A 17,760-nucleotide genomic window follows, 5' to 3' on the forward strand; every position below is an offset into this window, starting at 1 on the left:
TCATGGGACATGATATGTCTGTAATATGCATGGAAAGTATTCTTGTTTCGGTGCTTCGTCTTTCTCTTGTACCTCATCATTGTATTTTGTATCAGGAACACAAGTTAAAATGAATAAAGTTCACAAACAAACTTGATTTTAAAAAATCTTGAAATCTTGAAGGTTGTCTGTGTGGATAAGAACTCGATAATCTCGATATCAGTAATGTGTGGTAAGTGTATCATCTTCTTTTCATGCTCCACTCAGTGTCTGCACGTAATTACCAATTCCTTATATTTTGCTCCAACATTGAAATGTCTTGAGAGCTCCTTGTTCAGTTCTTGGATGCAGTCAGCCATATACAACTGCGTGGAAGTATCTCTCCTTCAGCTTTTTCGCAGTGGGATGGGTAGCTTGTGCTTTATAGGGGCTATTCTAAAGCTTATTCGACTGCATGGAGCCTGTGGGATTGATCCATGTGATGTGACAATTTGGCTGTTCCCACTGTAGGATGCCCTGGCTGCATGCCACAATCGAAGTAAGAAGCAGCCCACACTGGGGAAGCCCCTAGACTCGGCCACACCCGTCACACTTCCTATGAAGGAGAAGGAAAAGCCAAGGACAGCCATTGAGAAGAATTTCAATACATTCGCCACGTATGACATCAACAATAGCTACGGTAAGCAGACTTTATTCACAAAGAACTCCCTCCATTTGTAAAAGCATAGAAAAGAACAGAAAAATTGAACACGCAAATATTTCATTACATCTTGATATGTGCAATCATTTGTGGTGTCCTTCTGCCATTGTCATTTGATCTTTTATTGTGAGATATCAAAGGCATACATTGCCATAGACTCCTGTAGTTATAGAGAATGATCAATTTTTTTTTTGTTCTCAGTATTTTATCTAGCTCCCCTCTAAATTGCTGGTCAGAAATGCTTGTTATGACGGGTCTCACAGTTTGCAGTGGAACACCCAAAATTTAGTGCTCTGTCAACTAGGATGTCTGAAGAATTGTGGTGTTGAAGCTTGTAATACGTTGAACATGAAAAAGAATATTCGAGATACGGATCCAGTGAACTGACTTCCTTGTCGTTACCCCTTAGCAAAAGTAAACACTGACTATGAGCTGATGTATGGAAAGGACTAGCTAGTGGGAATGCCTAACAGTGGATGATGCCACCATCTTCTGAGTAAAATTTCAGTTTATATTTGAACAGAGTTGTAGGTGAAATGCTGCTGCTTCTTGAAACTTGAGCTTATATATGCAGGTTCTCATATCTACCAAGCTTATTAGTTGGGAGTCATGTCACATCCGATGAACTTTAAAAAAAAAAAAAAAAATCACTCCTTTCAATTTTCACACTTTCGAAGCCCTTTCCAAATGTCTTGTGCAAATTGGCAGATTTTCAAACTGAATATCAAAATGTGAATGTTGGTGAAGTACAATATTTTCACCATGTAAAGCGTCACATTCAGCTGAGTCTAGGTCATTTAGGCTGCTTTTCACCCACCACCACGTGCATGATGAAATGCTGTGCAGTAAAGGTTGATGTCATAAATGTTATGTATTTGCTCCCATACAGGTGTCGTTGTTGTGGATGATGTGCCGGAAGTCATCGTTGAGGATCCTGAAGAGCTGATGACACCAGATGCAGGCTTTCAGCCCGTCCTGTCCAAGAAGCAGAAGGCAGCAGAGTCTGAACGCAAGAAGATGGAAACACTCTCTGAGGTGGGTGATTCATTCATTCATACCAGTGTTGAGCTACCAGCATTATTGATTGTCACAGAAGTTTTTATTGTTGTTAGGTGTGGCAGGAATAAAACACAAAGCAGGAATGAAACACAACTCGAGAAAAACTGCTTTAATTACGTAGGACTTTTTTTTCCAATGTTACCTTGTGTGAATCCTTCCTTGCTCTGCATCCTATTTTTCTCTTTGTTGTCTCCACCCTCAGAATTTGATTTAATGTGGGTTAGACGAGTTCTTGCGTCAAGACATTTTGTATGTGCATTACTAAAAATGATAATTATTTTGTATGATGTAATTATGGTTTGAAAATTTGTCATTGTAAATAATTCTAAAAAGTCAAGAGTAGTTACATTGATATGAGAAAGTGCTTTCTGCACTGAGGACAGTTTTTGCAGACAAGATTGATCATTGTGATAGTTTCGAATTGAATTTTTGTCATTTGATCTGGGTTTATTTGTTAATCACACATATGGGAGCTGCTCTCTGTTTTAAGTGCACCACCCTTGATACTCACCATAAATGCATTCTTTTTACAGCTGGGTAAGAAGCCCAAGTTAGGCACGCCCATGAAGCAGCGCACCAACATGAAGCTTCCTCCCCGCCTCCGTGGCCAGGCTGCCTCCAAGGACAGCGCCAAGGAACCTGCCTCCGCCTCCCCCATCGGGTCTGGTCTGCGCACAAATACCCTGAACAAGGCGCCAGGAACAAAGCCAATCAACATCAACACAGAGAACATTGCTCCTCTTATGGGGACACCAACACCAGGCGTTTCCATGGCAACCACAGCTGCCATGAGAAAGGGTAAGTCCTCTTTCAGAAGCATGTTATTTGTAACTGCCTGTGTTATTGCTGGGAAACCTTTTTAGCAGTGTACATGTGCCTCAACAATACACTCTTTGTCACGTTATTGTGATGCAGATAATGTAGGTGCTGCGTTATAACAAGACTGATTACATAACACGACTACGTAAAAATTGTTGTCATGATTTTTGTACTGCCGTTATCTGGATAGTAGCATCAGAATAATATGGACATCTTCTGAGGTACACATACATATTCAAAGAGGTGTAGATAAGTCTTAGAAATCTACAATAGCATTTCTGGCAACATTGATCCAACAAGCTAGTGGTTTTGGAGATCCTTAATGACCAACATAGATTAGTCACTTATTGACCAACATAGATTAGTCACACCCACATATACACCTGAAAGCATAAGGTGCAGGGCGCTTTTTGATTTCCTGCAAAAGCGCCCTGCACCTTATGCTGCTGGGTGTATATGCGTGTGTGACTAATCTATGTTGGTCATAAGTGACTAATCTATTTTGGTCAAGAAGAATCCCCCAAACCATTAGCTTGGTGGATCAATATTGCTGGAAATGTTATTTTCGATTTAGTGCTTGGGAAAGTTGTGGATTACTTGTCTCACTTCTGTGTGCCTATTGTACTCTGGCTGACCACAAAATGCAGAAGAAGATAGGGATGTTAGTGCTTAGTAATTACAGTAGTTAACATTTAAATTTTGGGACCCCTGATTTGTATTTTTGTGCAGTTGGAGCAGCATCTGTCCCTCCGCCGCCGCCAACAAGCAATGCCTGGGAGAAGCCACCCTTGCTATCTGCCTCCCAGACCCAGCCATCAGCCGTGACCACCAGTATGGCGTCCGTGGCCATGCCAACGTCCAAGCCAGCTGGTACCGAGGGCAAGCCCGAGTCCACTAGTGACCAGCATGACAGTGGCGTGGAGCTGAACAGTGACCACCATGCCTCCAATCCCCCTTCACAGAGGAGCTCCCCTAATGGTCAGTTTTCTATAATCTCTTCCTCTGATTTTTTTGACCTTTCCCATGTCCCTTTGTGTTACAGTTTGATATTGCAGCCTTTTACCAATTGCCAAGTTTCAGCATTTGACCATGCCATGTGCATAACTGTAATACATGTGCTGTAAATGCTGACATTTGGAGGTTAATTTTCAACTAGGTATTCTTGGCAGATAGCTTTTAGTCATCCATATAATGGTAGGTGGGTGCTATAGATCTGTTAATGCCATGGCAAGTTCACCTGTATCAGGATCAAACTTAGTGTTTGGTGTCATCAATCACATCCTGTATTTGTAATGGAAACTTAAAAAAAAAAATGATCTTGTGGTCTTCTGTCCTCACAATGTCATTTCCAGAAATCTAATAACTACTTGACCATGTAACCAAATTTTGATATGAAACTTGTTGACAGTGCTACATGATATATTTCATTGTTATAGTGGTGGTCAAGAGTTGCATGCAAAAATAAATTTAACATGTTCTTGTTCATTTCTTGTAAGATGCTGTCACATCACCAAACTGCTCATTGATTTTAATTTGATTTCTTATTCATGGCATCACAACAGGTGAAGGCAAGGCAGAAAACCGAATGGTGTCGGAGTACATGAATGCTGTCAGCCAGCCCAGCAAACATGCAACATCGATGGCTGCTCCTCTCACCTCTCAACCGGACTGGTCATCGGACATGAAGGCCACGTCCGTACGTCTGCCTTCGGTTGGGCTGCAGAGTGTGGCAGAGGTGGCAGTGTCCAGCAACGGTCAGAGCTACATGAATGTGGGAGGCATGGAAGCAGACGGACTGCTTGGCCGGATGGACCAGGCAGCGGCGAAGGATGATGAGGCAAACATGAGGAATCTTGGAGTGGACATGACACAGTCTGCAGGGGTCAGTATCATTTGATATTGCCTTTTTGTTAAAATTTTGGCAAAATTTGTTATAGTATGTGGTCTACATGAATATATATTTCATTCAAGCCCTGTCAACAGCCAGTCAAATTCTGGAATTATCTTCAGTGACATGATATCGCTGCTAGCAATATTAGTATTTCCATATGACCAGTCACTGACGAGTATGCTGTGTATTTTTATAGACCATTTGTTATCTTTACATATTGCACATTTATACATCATGTCATATAAAAGAGGTCAGATGCAATCAACTTCTCAATGTCTCTGCCTCAGATTCAACCTCTTTCATTCAACTGTCATGCACATACATCATGGTACCATCTCTCTTATTTCTTTCTTCAACTATGTCATGCAGTGTTTTCATTTTATGTTTTCACTTCCATGTGGCAAAATAGGCCACTTGGACTACATGTACGTAAAATGGCTGAATCATGATCAATTTAGTTTTTAAAGCTCATTGAAAAGAAATTCTGCGGAGACTTCATGCAGTTTTACAGGGTCAAAATTTGAAATCTCCATCCTCAAGATAATGCCTTTTTTTGTGACACTGCTAATTTATTACTTCAGGAAAAAGGGGAAGGAAAGAGAGCTAATGCTTATTCAGGTACACTGACATATTTGTCAAAAGCTGAGTTTGCTCTTGTTTGTTGTCATTCTTCATCGCAAAGAACCCTAAGCATGATGTACTTTTTATCCATCAGGTAATTGGAACCAGTGCACCTCTTGGTCAGAGCACTCACCCCCACGGCACGCCCAGTAGACACTCTGGACAGACAGGCATGATGCAGTCCCCTAACCTCCAGACTGACCAGAAGTGGAGCAATGTCCAGTCACCAACGTCCACTGCTGCAACCGATGAGCTGACCATCAGGATTGAAAGTGCCAAAAATTTCTGGGATCAAGAGGAGAGTGCCCCGCCCACCCAACCCAGCCTGAGTGAGAGCAACCGATCATCACAAGCTCTCAACTCCATGACAACTGTCTCATCTGGGGAGCAGCAGCAGCAGCATGTGCAGCAGGTGGATACCAGCAGGGAGGCCACAGCCAGGGGGGACCTAGCCGGCTCCCATCTGGGTCATGCAGGCAACAGCATGCTGCCTGTCAGTGGAGCGTCTGGCATCACATTTGGGAGCTTCCCATCGAGTGATGTGGATCTCGTTGAGAATGACGTCCCGACGTCAGCTTCCTTCACCTCCCTGAATGTCAATGCGAGTTTGAGCACCGACGAAATGGAAGCCAGTGTTCCGAGCAGCAGGGGCTTTGCCCAGTTTTCCACGGCGAATGTCCCAGCGGAATCACCGCCGGAAGTCCTAGCCTCCACTGTGTACAGCAGCAAAGGCCTGTCGTTGTACAACATGCCTGCAGTTACCTCAGACAGCTCTTTCCCAACAGCCACATTGCTGCAGTCATCTATGGTCAGTCACACAGGCTATGAAAACAAGCACATCGGTGGAGATCAGCAACGCCTGCATCAGCAGCAACAACATCAGACCTATCAGCAGTCGGTGGTTTTGGCACAACCCTTTGGCATGAGTAGCTCATTGGGCAGTGGTCTAGCTGGTGGAGCGACGGCGCTTCCCGGCAGTAGTCTCGGGGGCAGCATTGGCGGTAGCTCGCAGTCGCTGCTCTCGCAAGGTGCATCGGGCCAGTACTCATTCCAGGGTCATGACACGTCCCGCCTCATCCCGGGCACCCCTGCATTCCTCACTCCAGCGTCATTCCAAGGCACAGTGATCCAGCCACAGTCTGGGAGCCTCCAGTTTGGGCTAAACCAGAACACGGCTCTGGCTCCATCGTCTCCTGCCCCTGGTGCACCCCAGCAGCAGACTCACCAGTCCTACCCTCAGGCAGCTGCCACAGGATTTGTCCCCACCCAGGGTCAGCCAGCACCCCCTTCAGGCCTGCAGGCTGGCTTTGCTCCCATGCTGTCTGTCAGCCTCTCCCAACCTCCTGTCCAGTCCCAGACCTTCATCAGTCTCAGCTCTCCATCCTTCACCAGGGCCAGCCACGATCACGGCCTGTCATCCGGCCACACGTCATCGGTCATCATGAAGCCCCAGACAACGTTTGGTGGGAGTCTGACCGGTCTCACCAAGACAGTGGCTAGTGTTCCCTTTGGATCTGTGTCGACTGTCCCTGCAGTCCAGCCATCACACATGTATGGCCAGGTGAGAACTCAAAAACTCTTTCTCAGTATGTGAAATAGGAAACAAGTTGAGTTCTTTAGACAATTCTGCAGCTACAATGTATGAACAATTTTATAACAAGAAGATTGAGCGGATTGCTGATTAACCCTTGTATGATAATCATTGCTAGACTGGAAATTGTAAATGCTCTTTACTGTTTGTTCGCCTTCTTTGATGCTTACAGAAAAAAAACAAACTTATATAGCAATAATATATATATATATATTTTTTTTATGGTTGTTGGATCTGTCCAACGCGCCTAGATTTTGCTATCACAATTTTTGATGATCTTGTTTGTTGACTTTCAAAATACTGACTTATATATGCTGCATATGATGTGGATGTAATGATTTGCCATTAGGCAAAAATCCCCCAAAGGTCAAATGCTGCTACACACTGACTAAAAAATACCATTTCTGGTCGTAACTTCAACTTATGACACCATTTGTGATATAATGTGGCTGGAAAGATTGAAGTATGTGGATAGTTGTTTCTAAAACGTGACTGCTGACATAAAATGATAAAAGGTCACATGTCAGGTTCATATCAGCCTGGATTTTTGAATGATGAAATGATTTGGTGGGGAAAAAATATGAATATAATGGTGATAAAGATATGTAGTCAAGGGCAAAGGTCATGATGGTAAAATATGATTTTTCAGCCACAATTTGTTTGTTAAATTCCAAAAAGAATAATATGGTTAGGAAGAGATAAATGAATACAGATTAACCCTAACTAGGCCGGGCTATTTAGGTAGTTGATAGACCCGGCAGGGGTGGGGGGGGGGGGGGGGGGGGGGGGGGGGGCCTCCCAGGCCCCCCTCCAGATCTCGGCCGTCGACTGCGCGATCGCGACGAAAATTGGCACACACATTGCCTATGATGTAACCTAAAATATCATGAAGTTAATTTTTCATTTATGCTGAATTATGCTAATTTATGCATAATGATGCATGAAATCAGACTATTTGGTATAAATCACAAAATAAAGCTCAAAACAGGCACATTTTTTGTGTAAATATTCTTTTTAGTGTCCTTAGCAAATGTAATGAAAAAAAATTGTGATATCAGAAAAAATTCTTAAGTATTTTATTGTTTTTTTTAAATTTCTTATGTATTTCCTTGTTTTTCGACTTTATGTTTTCATTGTTTTTTCGATGAAATTTGTTCGCGACATCGCTCCAAACAAGAAAATATGTTATTCATTGATTTTAATCAATAAAACACCAAAATAATTATGCTTTTATGAAATTTGCCTGCAAGCACAGTTTCATTGAAATTGTACACGAATTCATGTTTTTGAGCAATTTTTGGTCTGACATGCATGTACGTATTTATGTGTAACTTCGGAACCGCGCGCCCGGGCGTCGCAAATTTGGTGTCAAAAGATGTGCGAGACTCGAAAGAAAAAAGTCATGAAACGTCGCGGCGAAAGCTTTTTGCGATTGCGATACATCGCGCGGAACGTCGAGGGGGGGGGGAAATGCTTTTTTTGTTGTTTGTTGTAGCTGAGTGTTCAAATTTTCATTTCATGTAAAGAACGAGTCAAAATTTTGCATTAAACTGCGCATAAATTAGCATTCAAATTAGGGGTGTCGAATTACATTGAAATGACTAATATATTGGAAAAATTCATAAAAAAAAAGGAGAATGTTTTTTTCATCTGATATTGCTGTTAGATATTCCTGATACATGTAAATATCCCTTTCATTCACCACCAGCACATAGCCATGACATATCACAAAAAATGAATGAATTTCATATTTTCACTTCTCGGAATGGATGATCAATTTTGTAGGCATTACTTTGAATTCAAATAAAACCACTTTTACATATTTTATCATATTTCACTTTTGCCAAAGAGTGAAGAGGCAAAAATTTCAGGAATAGGTAACACACATATAGTGGCCATTATTACAAATTTTTATGAAATTAGGGCTGGTACTTTGGAAGATATTATATTTTTCATCAAAAAATTATCTGTACAGTTTGACCTTGAATGTGCGCACAGTGTTTGGATCAATTCTCATATTTGTAAACACAGATAGAAGAATGAATGTGAGATTTATGATGACCTGAGTTGATATCCAAGCTGTGACAGTCAAAAAATGACATATTAAGCCAAAATACTATGTTTTTGCTTATGATATCTTTAGAACTTGAACAAGCATTGAAATATGAACACTGAACACTTATCATATGACCTTCATGCAGTATAACATGGGCGTATATCGCACTTTTTTATGCTCAGCAATTTGTAAAAATATAAAAAAATAAGTTCCTATTGCTCAAGTTTGCTAAAATTTTCACACAATAGATTTCTGCATATGTACAATTCGTGGTTAAAAAAACAAGGATATTCAATAAGGGGAAAAAGTCTTTAAAGGAGTCAAATTAGGATATACCTCACTGAAAAATACTGAAAAACGGCTGCACTTATTTTACTCAGCATTTGAAAATGGCTCAAAACTCAAAACTGGCTTAACATTTATTGGCAAACAGCACACCATATTGTAGTGTGTCTTCAGAAAAGCAGAAAAATAAGCTGTTTCTCCATGTATAGCTGTACAGCATGGGTTAAAAGGTCACAATGTCACAAAAATAAGCCAGCATTACACTCCTACCAGGATGGGACTTCAGACCTTATAACTTTCTCCAGCTGAAAGAACCACTGTTTTTTATTGCATGCAAGCAATGCCAGGAAAAAATCCATTAACTTGATACCAAACACATGGGGGTAGACTTAAAATATGGACCTCAAATCTTGATTTTACGTAAGTTGTAAAACGCTTTTTTTGACGCATTACGTGGGTTTTGGGGGACTTTTTGGTAATTAACCTTTAATAATTAACAGTAAATGAGAAGAAATTAGCTATTTTCTTACCACATGTGATCACTGATGTCTTAGCATGCTGCATGTGAATTTTTAAGTCAGTTGGTGCATTCTTTTAGAAGTTACAATTTTTTAAAGTGAGAAAGTCATGATTGCATACCCTGATTGTGCTTATCACCTTTTGTCTTTTTAATCTCTTGATGTACCAAATACTTGTGGATGCCATAAAATGTAGCCTTACTCACCACCTCTCCCCCTCCTCCTTTTCTAAAAACAGAACAAAGAAACTTCGTACTGTAAAAGTGGAAATTTTTGTGGAGTTGAATTTTCACGCATTTCGCACAACCAGAAGCTAACGCCCAAATAAAAGCACGCAAATATTTTTCCTTCCCATATGTTCCAGTAGTTGATGTCTTGATTCCACGGAATTAAAAACACATGAAATTCTTTTTACCCGGCCGAGTGCGAAAAATTAGTTGTGCGAAAAGATCCACTTTTACAGTGTTGGTAATTGCTCTGCCATTGTATGTGAAGTAAATTAAACTAGACACTCTTTGACCATGTGTCCTTATTTTTCCTCCAGCAGCGTGCCACGTCTCAGCTTGGAGCTCAGCAGCCTAGCATTATGACAGCCAACACCCTGATGGCGGGGGCCATGCAGCCCACCCCGACCCCAGGAGCAGCCCCATCCCACCACCCTGCCCAGGGCCAGCACACCTCCTTCTTTAGCGGGGGAGCCCCAGTGGCTGCAGCCAACTCCCAGGTTGGTAGCACCAACTTCTTCAACACCCTGCAGGGGAGTCGCTCCACAGGCCTCCAGGCCTCTGTCCCAGCCATGCAGCAGGTGTCCATCCAGCTTCCCCAGTCCACTATCTCCTCCCAGTATCCACTGGCCCAGCCCAGCTACCAGACCTCCCAGCAGATTATCCACCCAATTGGTCCCATGGGGAATGCCTACGGAGATATCGGCACACAGCCCAAGCACTTGACAAGGAGCATACCATCAGGGTTCAGCCATGAGAGGCAGTCTGTGGTGGATCTCCCATCAGACTTGCTGTCCCGCAGCGAGCCACTGGTGAATCGTGGCAGCAACCTCTCACAGCACGTTGATGCCAAGCCGTTCAGCCCTAATAGGCAAATGGGAAGCAGCATTGCGTATGGCAGCAACAAGCCGCAGGAAGACAGACACAGCACCTACACTAATAGAATCGGCAGCCATAAGCTGTATGAGCAGAGTTTGGCCAATAAACCATCTGGGTATGGAGCGCCCCTAGGATCCATCGGGCCCTACACGGTAGATGACAGAAAAATGTATGCTCAAGCAAAGCTCAGCGGATCAGATACTCAGAGGGCTCTGTCCATGGAGGCTTCAGGGCAGCAGAAACTTGCTTTGGAAGTGTCTGTAGCGTCTGCATCCTCCCCTTCATTGTCGGCAGCTTTGCCCTACTCTGTGGCCAGCATCGTGTCCAGCAGTGGTAGTAGCAGCCAGAAGCCTGTCTACACTCAAGCCTCCACCTCGCCACCCCAGACCTCGTCTGTCTCTAGTAAGTCATCAATTGCTGGTGCTACTCCAGCCCCAGCCTTGTCTATTCCACGAGGTGTGGCAAGGAGCGGATCCAACAACCCCCGTATGGCACCTCAGATGTTCTCCCAGGCAGGGCCAAGGATGATGTCTCCCATGATGGGAATTCGTTACCCGCCTCCATTTCCACCTCCTCCCCGATCACAATTTATGCAGCAGCAGCAGCCGCCAAGGGCTCCTGTAAGTGCTGCCAGCGTCAAAGTGCCAACGGGCCAACAGCCTCCTCTGAAGACCCAGCCCCCTCCTGCTCCCAGCTCCCATTCGGCACCCGTGCCAAAGGGCCAGCAGCAGAGCCAGCAGACAGGGACATCCTCGTCTGGTCCGGCCTCGAAGTCTTCTGCAGGCCAGAGTGGCTTCCAGTCGGGCAAGAAGTCACTCCAGGGGCTGCCAGGGCTCTCCAAGCTGACCAAACCACCCAGCCATTTTAGCAGGAGGACGGCCCCTGATCACAAGATGACGCCTGAGGAGCTGAAAGCAGCTCAGATCAAGGATAGAGAGAATCTCTTGGCATCTACCAAGGCTTTCTTCAGCAATGTGAAGAGCCAGGAAGCTAAGGCTAACAACCAAGAGGCAAAGGAAAATGCTGACAAATCTGAAAGTGACAAATAAGAGCTTTAGGAAAATACAGAGAACTTGTTAGATGGAAGCAAAGTCATGGACAAAAACTGAATTGATTTCTAGATTACCCAAGGTCGGTTGCAATGGCAGTGGCTTTTGGTCCGATGCTGAGTATAACCAAAGGACTCCCAAGAATGTGAGATGAACACTATGATGAGACAAGACTAGATGGAGCGGAATGTGTGAAGAAAGGAAACGTGTTCTCTTCCTGGAATTTCCTAGCTGCTGGAGTAAGAGAACATTGGTGCATGTGTCATTGATTTGATGTAGCAGAGAGCCACTGACCCTGCAGAAAGATGTCAGACAAGGCTTGCAGTGACAGCTTGGCGGGAACGTGGCGATATTCTCGGTGAAATGAATAGTCTCCGTTCAGCCCGATGGCTGGTTTAGGTATGTACGGTATCACTGATTTTAAGTTGGTCTTTGAAACCTTCTTATTCAGGTGTGTGTTACTGAGAGTTACTTCGATTCAAGCATATTTGGTCAGCTGGTGATTTTAGAAAGGACCTTAATTGTCAGATGAAAGTTTATTTGTGAGACTCGTGTGAGAACTTTTGGCCGTAGCCATTGCGTTGATGTCTTGACACATTATTCAGAAGAACATATGTATCCTGTATGGAGTATATATATTACTAAATCTATGACAATGGTACACTGGTTAATGGTATTGTAGTTTACTTGCACTAGATGTTATTCAAGCTGAAAACGTGATTTAGAAAAATCTGTATTTTTTGAAATATTAAGTCACTGTAAATATTTCTGTTAGAGGAAGTTTTGTCTTGAAACCAAACAGTGATACAAGTGTAAGGTAAAATAAGAGGTTTCATATGTGATGTTCTTTCAAGTTTGCAGGTGTGAACAAATAAGTATGCGTTTTTGATATTTGTGGAGATCCATTCTTTTATCACTTGTAGCTTCCATCCAAGGTAGTATTAGGTTTTACTGGAAGGGTGAAATGGCGAGCAGTTGTGCGTTGCTCTTGTATTTATTTTGTAAAGTGCTCTAGACTGGAGTACTCCCCTTGCGTTTGTGTTGCTTATTTAGATTCAAGTTTGTTGATTTCTGTAGCTTGGCCATAGCAACTGAGTTGAGCGTACGACAGTTATGATTTGATGTAGACTGTACAGACGTACATGTGTCTCAGAGATGTTATCAGATATTTATCAGAATTCTTTCATGTCACTTTGCCACCAAGTATTCCACTCTATTCAGAAAACTTAGAGGTACCCACTCTGTCAAATCATATTTTCTGCATTTTCACCAAACTGTGAGCAGTTACATCTATACTTGTGCTTGCATGTGTAAGAGCGAACATGCGTATATACTTGTACAGATATTTGATGTAAATATTTGAAGGTAGAGACTAATATGCTAAGTGACTAATTTTCTGATTAGTCTCGTGTGGGTGTTTTCCATCTCTTCTCCCAACATACATAGGAGATTTGTGTCTGGAAATTTTTGTTAGGAGGGCAAAGATCAGAGACATTTGTGTAGCATTCAATGCCTAGTTTGTTCAAACTGCAGCATGGTGTTGTGGATAAATATGTGGCTTGTTTGTAACACCAGTCTCCCACTCCGTACAAAAAAATGCAATATTCTTGACTGTTTAGCACCCATGGGGCATTGTCTGTGTGGCTGTACATTCATGTTTTCATTTGGAGCACTGTACATTGGTGAACTCTCAAACTTAAGACAAGTGTTACACAAAATGTCATCTCAGTTGTTATAAGGTACCTGCTATCTGTGTTTTGCTGTGCCCCAGAGAGGGGCATGCAAACACAGGGTTTGTATTATTGGTTACAAAATTCATTAATGCATTGATGTAAAAAGACGTACATTGAATGAAATACCAATGGTATTTCTGCTGTCATCAGCCTGTGTTAATACTCTGTACATTTTCCTTTCTCAAGTAGTAGATCATTTACACCAGACTATCAGGCTTAGCTGATGGCTAAAAGTTTCTTTTGTAGTTCTTGCTTTTTTTTACTCATGTGATGAGCCATGCCATTTGTAGAGACATTCCTTGCTCTTTCATGGAGCTAGGAAATTGAGACGGCTCTCTCCAGTGTACACAATTTACACAGAAGAGTTTAAATATGTCATGTTTTCTTTGATATTAATTTAATAGCAGCTAGTAGATTTTTCTTGTTTTGATGTGATGGAATGTAATGTGGACTAATAGTGTGAGGTTCTACTACAAAGTTGATGTACGGTAATTTTGTTCTCAAGTCTTCGAAGAAGAGAAAGAGTGTGAAATGCCATAGCATAGTCATATTTCCTACTGAGATATTTCTGTTTTAAAAGGTCTCTCCTCCGTCACGTTCAAAGTTTGTGTGAGGGAAAAGAGAAACACATGTGTTAATACATTTGGTGCCAACCACAGTTGGCTGAAATATTTATTATGTTGTCTTTTACACAGAGAATGCTCATAAGTGTGCATGGTAGATTTTCTCTTGTAAGCGCTTCTGAGAACGTTATGATCTTTCTCTCTCTCTCGCTCTGAGTACAAAGTGCATTTGCCCATTGTAGAGTTTTGTTGTTAGATGCGCACTCAAGCACATAATGTTCCCACCTGTTATAATGGGGAGGAAACGTGTTGAGCGAAGACTAAGAATATATGTATTGTATATTATGATAAACTAGAGCATAGCACGTGTCTGCTAAGTTGGACTGCATGTGTATACATATTATTCAATTTGGACAAAGCTCTTGTAATCCATCTGTTCTCCACATTATGTTTCTTGTCACTGCACTGATGCTAATGTATGTATTGGCATGGAAAACACTCTTTCACAAGGTTTTACCATGGAACGAATGCCCGACGTGCGCTGTACATTTTGTCTTGACTTCGAATCGGAGCCATGATTTTTTGACTACGCGTCATGCATGTTGGAAGTCCTGTACATATATTGTGTGTACGTACAGAAACCTTGTGTGCCTCACACGAGCTTGAGACGTGACAAATGAAAAAACGAAAAAAACACATCAAAAAAAAAACTTATTGAATAAAAAATGCAATTCCTGATTCGTCCAGTATTGGCGTCAAAAACACAACCAATATCTCTGTGCTTTCATTGATGGTGTGTCGTATGTGCAGGTGTGAATTTATGCTTGCTTATTTTAAACCTGTATACATGTAATGTATTTGTGTCTTTGTGTTTATACACCATGTAGGGGTTCTTTGTATGTACAGTGTATTTGAATTTCATTTGATAACATCAAAATCATACCCACAAAGAAACAGTAAACAATACACAAATAATGGCAGCTGGTATCTTACTCACTTATTTTGCGTGATTGCACAAAAATATGCAAAGATTCTATAGAGATTCATACAAATAGAAGGTTATTCAAAATCTGCAACCATGTTAAAATTACTTAAAATGAAATACAAGTGTACAGCTGTATTCACCTTGATCAACTTCATCAGACTGAGCGTGCAAAGACAGCATTACATAAAAGCCTACAGTAAACTAAAGTCTAACACATGATAATACATCATGGAACAAGATCCATGTTTTTCTACCCCTCATCTCTTGATCATTTTATTCATGCAAACAACCCCAGTAATTGCACATGTGTGCTGGCTATGCTTACCAACCAAAACTGTTCATATCCCCTTCCCCTTTACCCCAAGACTTGATTGTTATCCTCTTGGCTGAATTAGTACCTCTTGCCTTCAGCCACTCTAGCGACTCGCACCCTTCCCATTCACACAAAACCAATCTGCACACACATTCACACATAATCACATTCACAAACTCACTAAAATGCAAAAACAAAACAAAAAACACCTTCACACTCAAATGCACCTGATTACACTCTGGCATACCATGATTACCCGTTACTAATATTTGTACTCTACGTACATAGTTTGCAAAGGGTAAAAACAAAATATGATTTGGCCTGGATTGTTATCAGAAATATTGTGTGAGACCGACAAAGACACACAAGTTTTTTAAAAAAAAAAGTTCATCATACTTGGACCTAAGACAAGTATGAAATGTACATGTACTACATGTACAAATCTTGTATCTTCTTCACATTTTATGTCTAAAAATGAAATTAATATAAAAATCTGTACCCAGTTCAGTAATGACATCATCATCTCTGCCAATGTCGGTACATTTTCATGGTTGTGACTGATTTCACTTATTCATGAAAACACTGGAAACTTAAAATTCCTTGACTTAATATGTTCAATTCTGATGAAATCTCTCTAAACATTCTTTTCGTCCAATTTTACTACAGCCAACTTGAAAACTTGTTTTCTGTGTTTCATTCTTTTTAGGGTGTACAAAGTAAAATACCAAAAAAGGTAATATATAGTTACTCTTGAGGGACTTTCTTTCATTAAGTCTACTCGAATAGGCAGTCCTACTTTTTTTTGAAAGAAAATGAAAGTTGCTTAAATATTCACCCTGGCCACTTCCAGCAGAGGGGTTAAGGGATGAAAGAAAAAAACCCAAGCCAAACAAAACAAAACTGGCAGCTTGCATACAAACTTTGAACCACTGCTCATGTAGCAAGGTAAGCCACCATACCACGCTTCAACACCATTAAAATGAAACCACACAGGGAAATGCTCAATGTTTCTAGAAAATACCAAACAAATTGCACTTTGTTTATTTACAATATTTACAGACATTTCATAACTTCAGGTTGACTAAAATTAACCAGAGTTGTTATTACATGAGTTCATTAATAGGCTTACATCTGATATCACATCCATATTCTATCATAGTAAGCAGTACCACCTAGGCTAAGATAGGTTTATAACTCCTTCTTTGGTATTGTATTTACAGGCGAATCCTGTTATAACGAAGTCCTCGGGACCGGCAGTTTTCTTTTGCTGTAGCCGAACAAATAGTTTTCAAAGATGCATTTAGATGATAATTTTGGGACCTGGATTCTATTTTGTTGCTCCCGAAATTTTGCTATGACTGTGTTCGCTATAATTGGAGTGCAATGTACTTGTTTTTTTTTGTGCTGTATTTTTCTGTTTCTTTTTTTGTTTTTGTTTTTGTTTTTTGTTTTTTGATGGAGGGAGAGACAAGGCTTCTGATCCTTTTCAAGTACCAAAGTACAATGTATGTACTTGTTACGTTTGTACCACACAGAGTCTACAGGAAGCATCCCTTCACAGTTTTACCCCCCAATAAAAGAGAGATGGGGGGAAGGAAAGAAAGCCTTACAGTCAATCTTGCTTGAGTCAACCTCGAATAAGTTGAAATTCAACTGCCCAAGTCGTTGGTCTTTTAAAGTCCTCTTCTCTTTATATTCTACTGATTTTAATTCCTCGTAAGTCGAATTGTCTATATTTCTAAGCTTTTTCTTCAGTCCAAATAGATTCAAAATGGGCAAGGTTGACTGTGCATTTTTTTTCTTCTTCAGTGATGTGCTTGTGTGTCTTCAGGTCTTGTCTTGTTACAGTTGATTGGGGTTTTTTTCCCCCCTTTTTTTTTTGGTGGGGGGGGGGGGGGGGGGAGGGTGGTGGTTTGATGAGGATGCCTGGGTTATGTTATTCTTTCTGGCCACTTCTAACTACCAGTACATTTGTACTAAACAGAAACTAAATGAAGCACCCTTCTCCTTCCCACTCCCACTCCCCCTCCCCCCCCCCCCCCCCGAAAAAAAAAAAGGGAGAGAACATAATAATGCTGTAAACAAGGAAAGCCATGGATACTGTACACTGTAGCCACATAGTAGTCAAAGCAGAGTAAATTGATGCTTCTCTACCATCATTGTACAGAAATGTTGTCTGGTATTCTTTGCCAAAAGAGGAAATATAAAAAATGAATACAATACATAACATAGACAAATCTAATCTTGGGGCATGGGAAAGTTTGCCTAGGAAAATCAAACAGTACAGAAGTTTTCCTTGTCATATTCAATCTGACTAGGCTTTTCATTGAAATTTAAAAAAGGAAAAATGGGTGACACATATTGGTCCTTACATATGAATCAAATGCAATCAATTCTTTGATTCCTTTCTTTTATATTATTGCCCAGAAATGTCCTTTGGTAAAAAGTAAAACATAAGACAGCAGGAAAAAAAAGTCTTTGAAAAGACTGAAATA

The 17,760-nt window shown here is 41.3% G+C and overlaps 1 protein-coding gene across 1 annotated transcript in view; it reads left to right on the forward strand.

Annotated features, from left to right (window-relative positions):
• LOC139728886 (uncharacterized) overlaps positions 1 to 14,722 on the forward strand; it is a 51,241-nt gene extending 36,519 nt beyond the window's left edge. Inside the window, exons 17-23 of the mRNA XM_071639822.1 lie at positions 490 to 658; positions 1,569 to 1,714; positions 2,272 to 2,536; positions 3,287 to 3,535; positions 4,120 to 4,439; positions 5,164 to 6,630; positions 10,064 to 14,722. Coding sequence (XP_071495923.1) covers positions 490 to 658; positions 1,569 to 1,714; positions 2,272 to 2,536; positions 3,287 to 3,535; positions 4,120 to 4,439; positions 5,164 to 6,630; positions 10,064 to 11,671 — 4,224 coding nt within the window. The 3' untranslated portion in view covers positions 11,672 to 14,722. The remainder of the gene's footprint in view (positions 1 to 489; positions 659 to 1,568; positions 1,715 to 2,271; positions 2,537 to 3,286; positions 3,536 to 4,119; positions 4,440 to 5,163; positions 6,631 to 10,063) is intronic.
• Positions 14,723 to 17,760: the final 3,038 nt, after the last annotated feature.

This window comes from Diadema antillarum, unplaced genomic scaffold, assembly GCF_040938485.1.
Source record: "Diadema antillarum isolate AM-2024a unplaced genomic scaffold, OU_Dant_1.0 seq00000204_RagTag, whole genome shotgun sequence".
Taxonomy (NCBI): Eukaryota; Metazoa; Echinodermata; class Echinoidea; order Diadematoida; family Diadematidae; genus Diadema; species Diadema antillarum.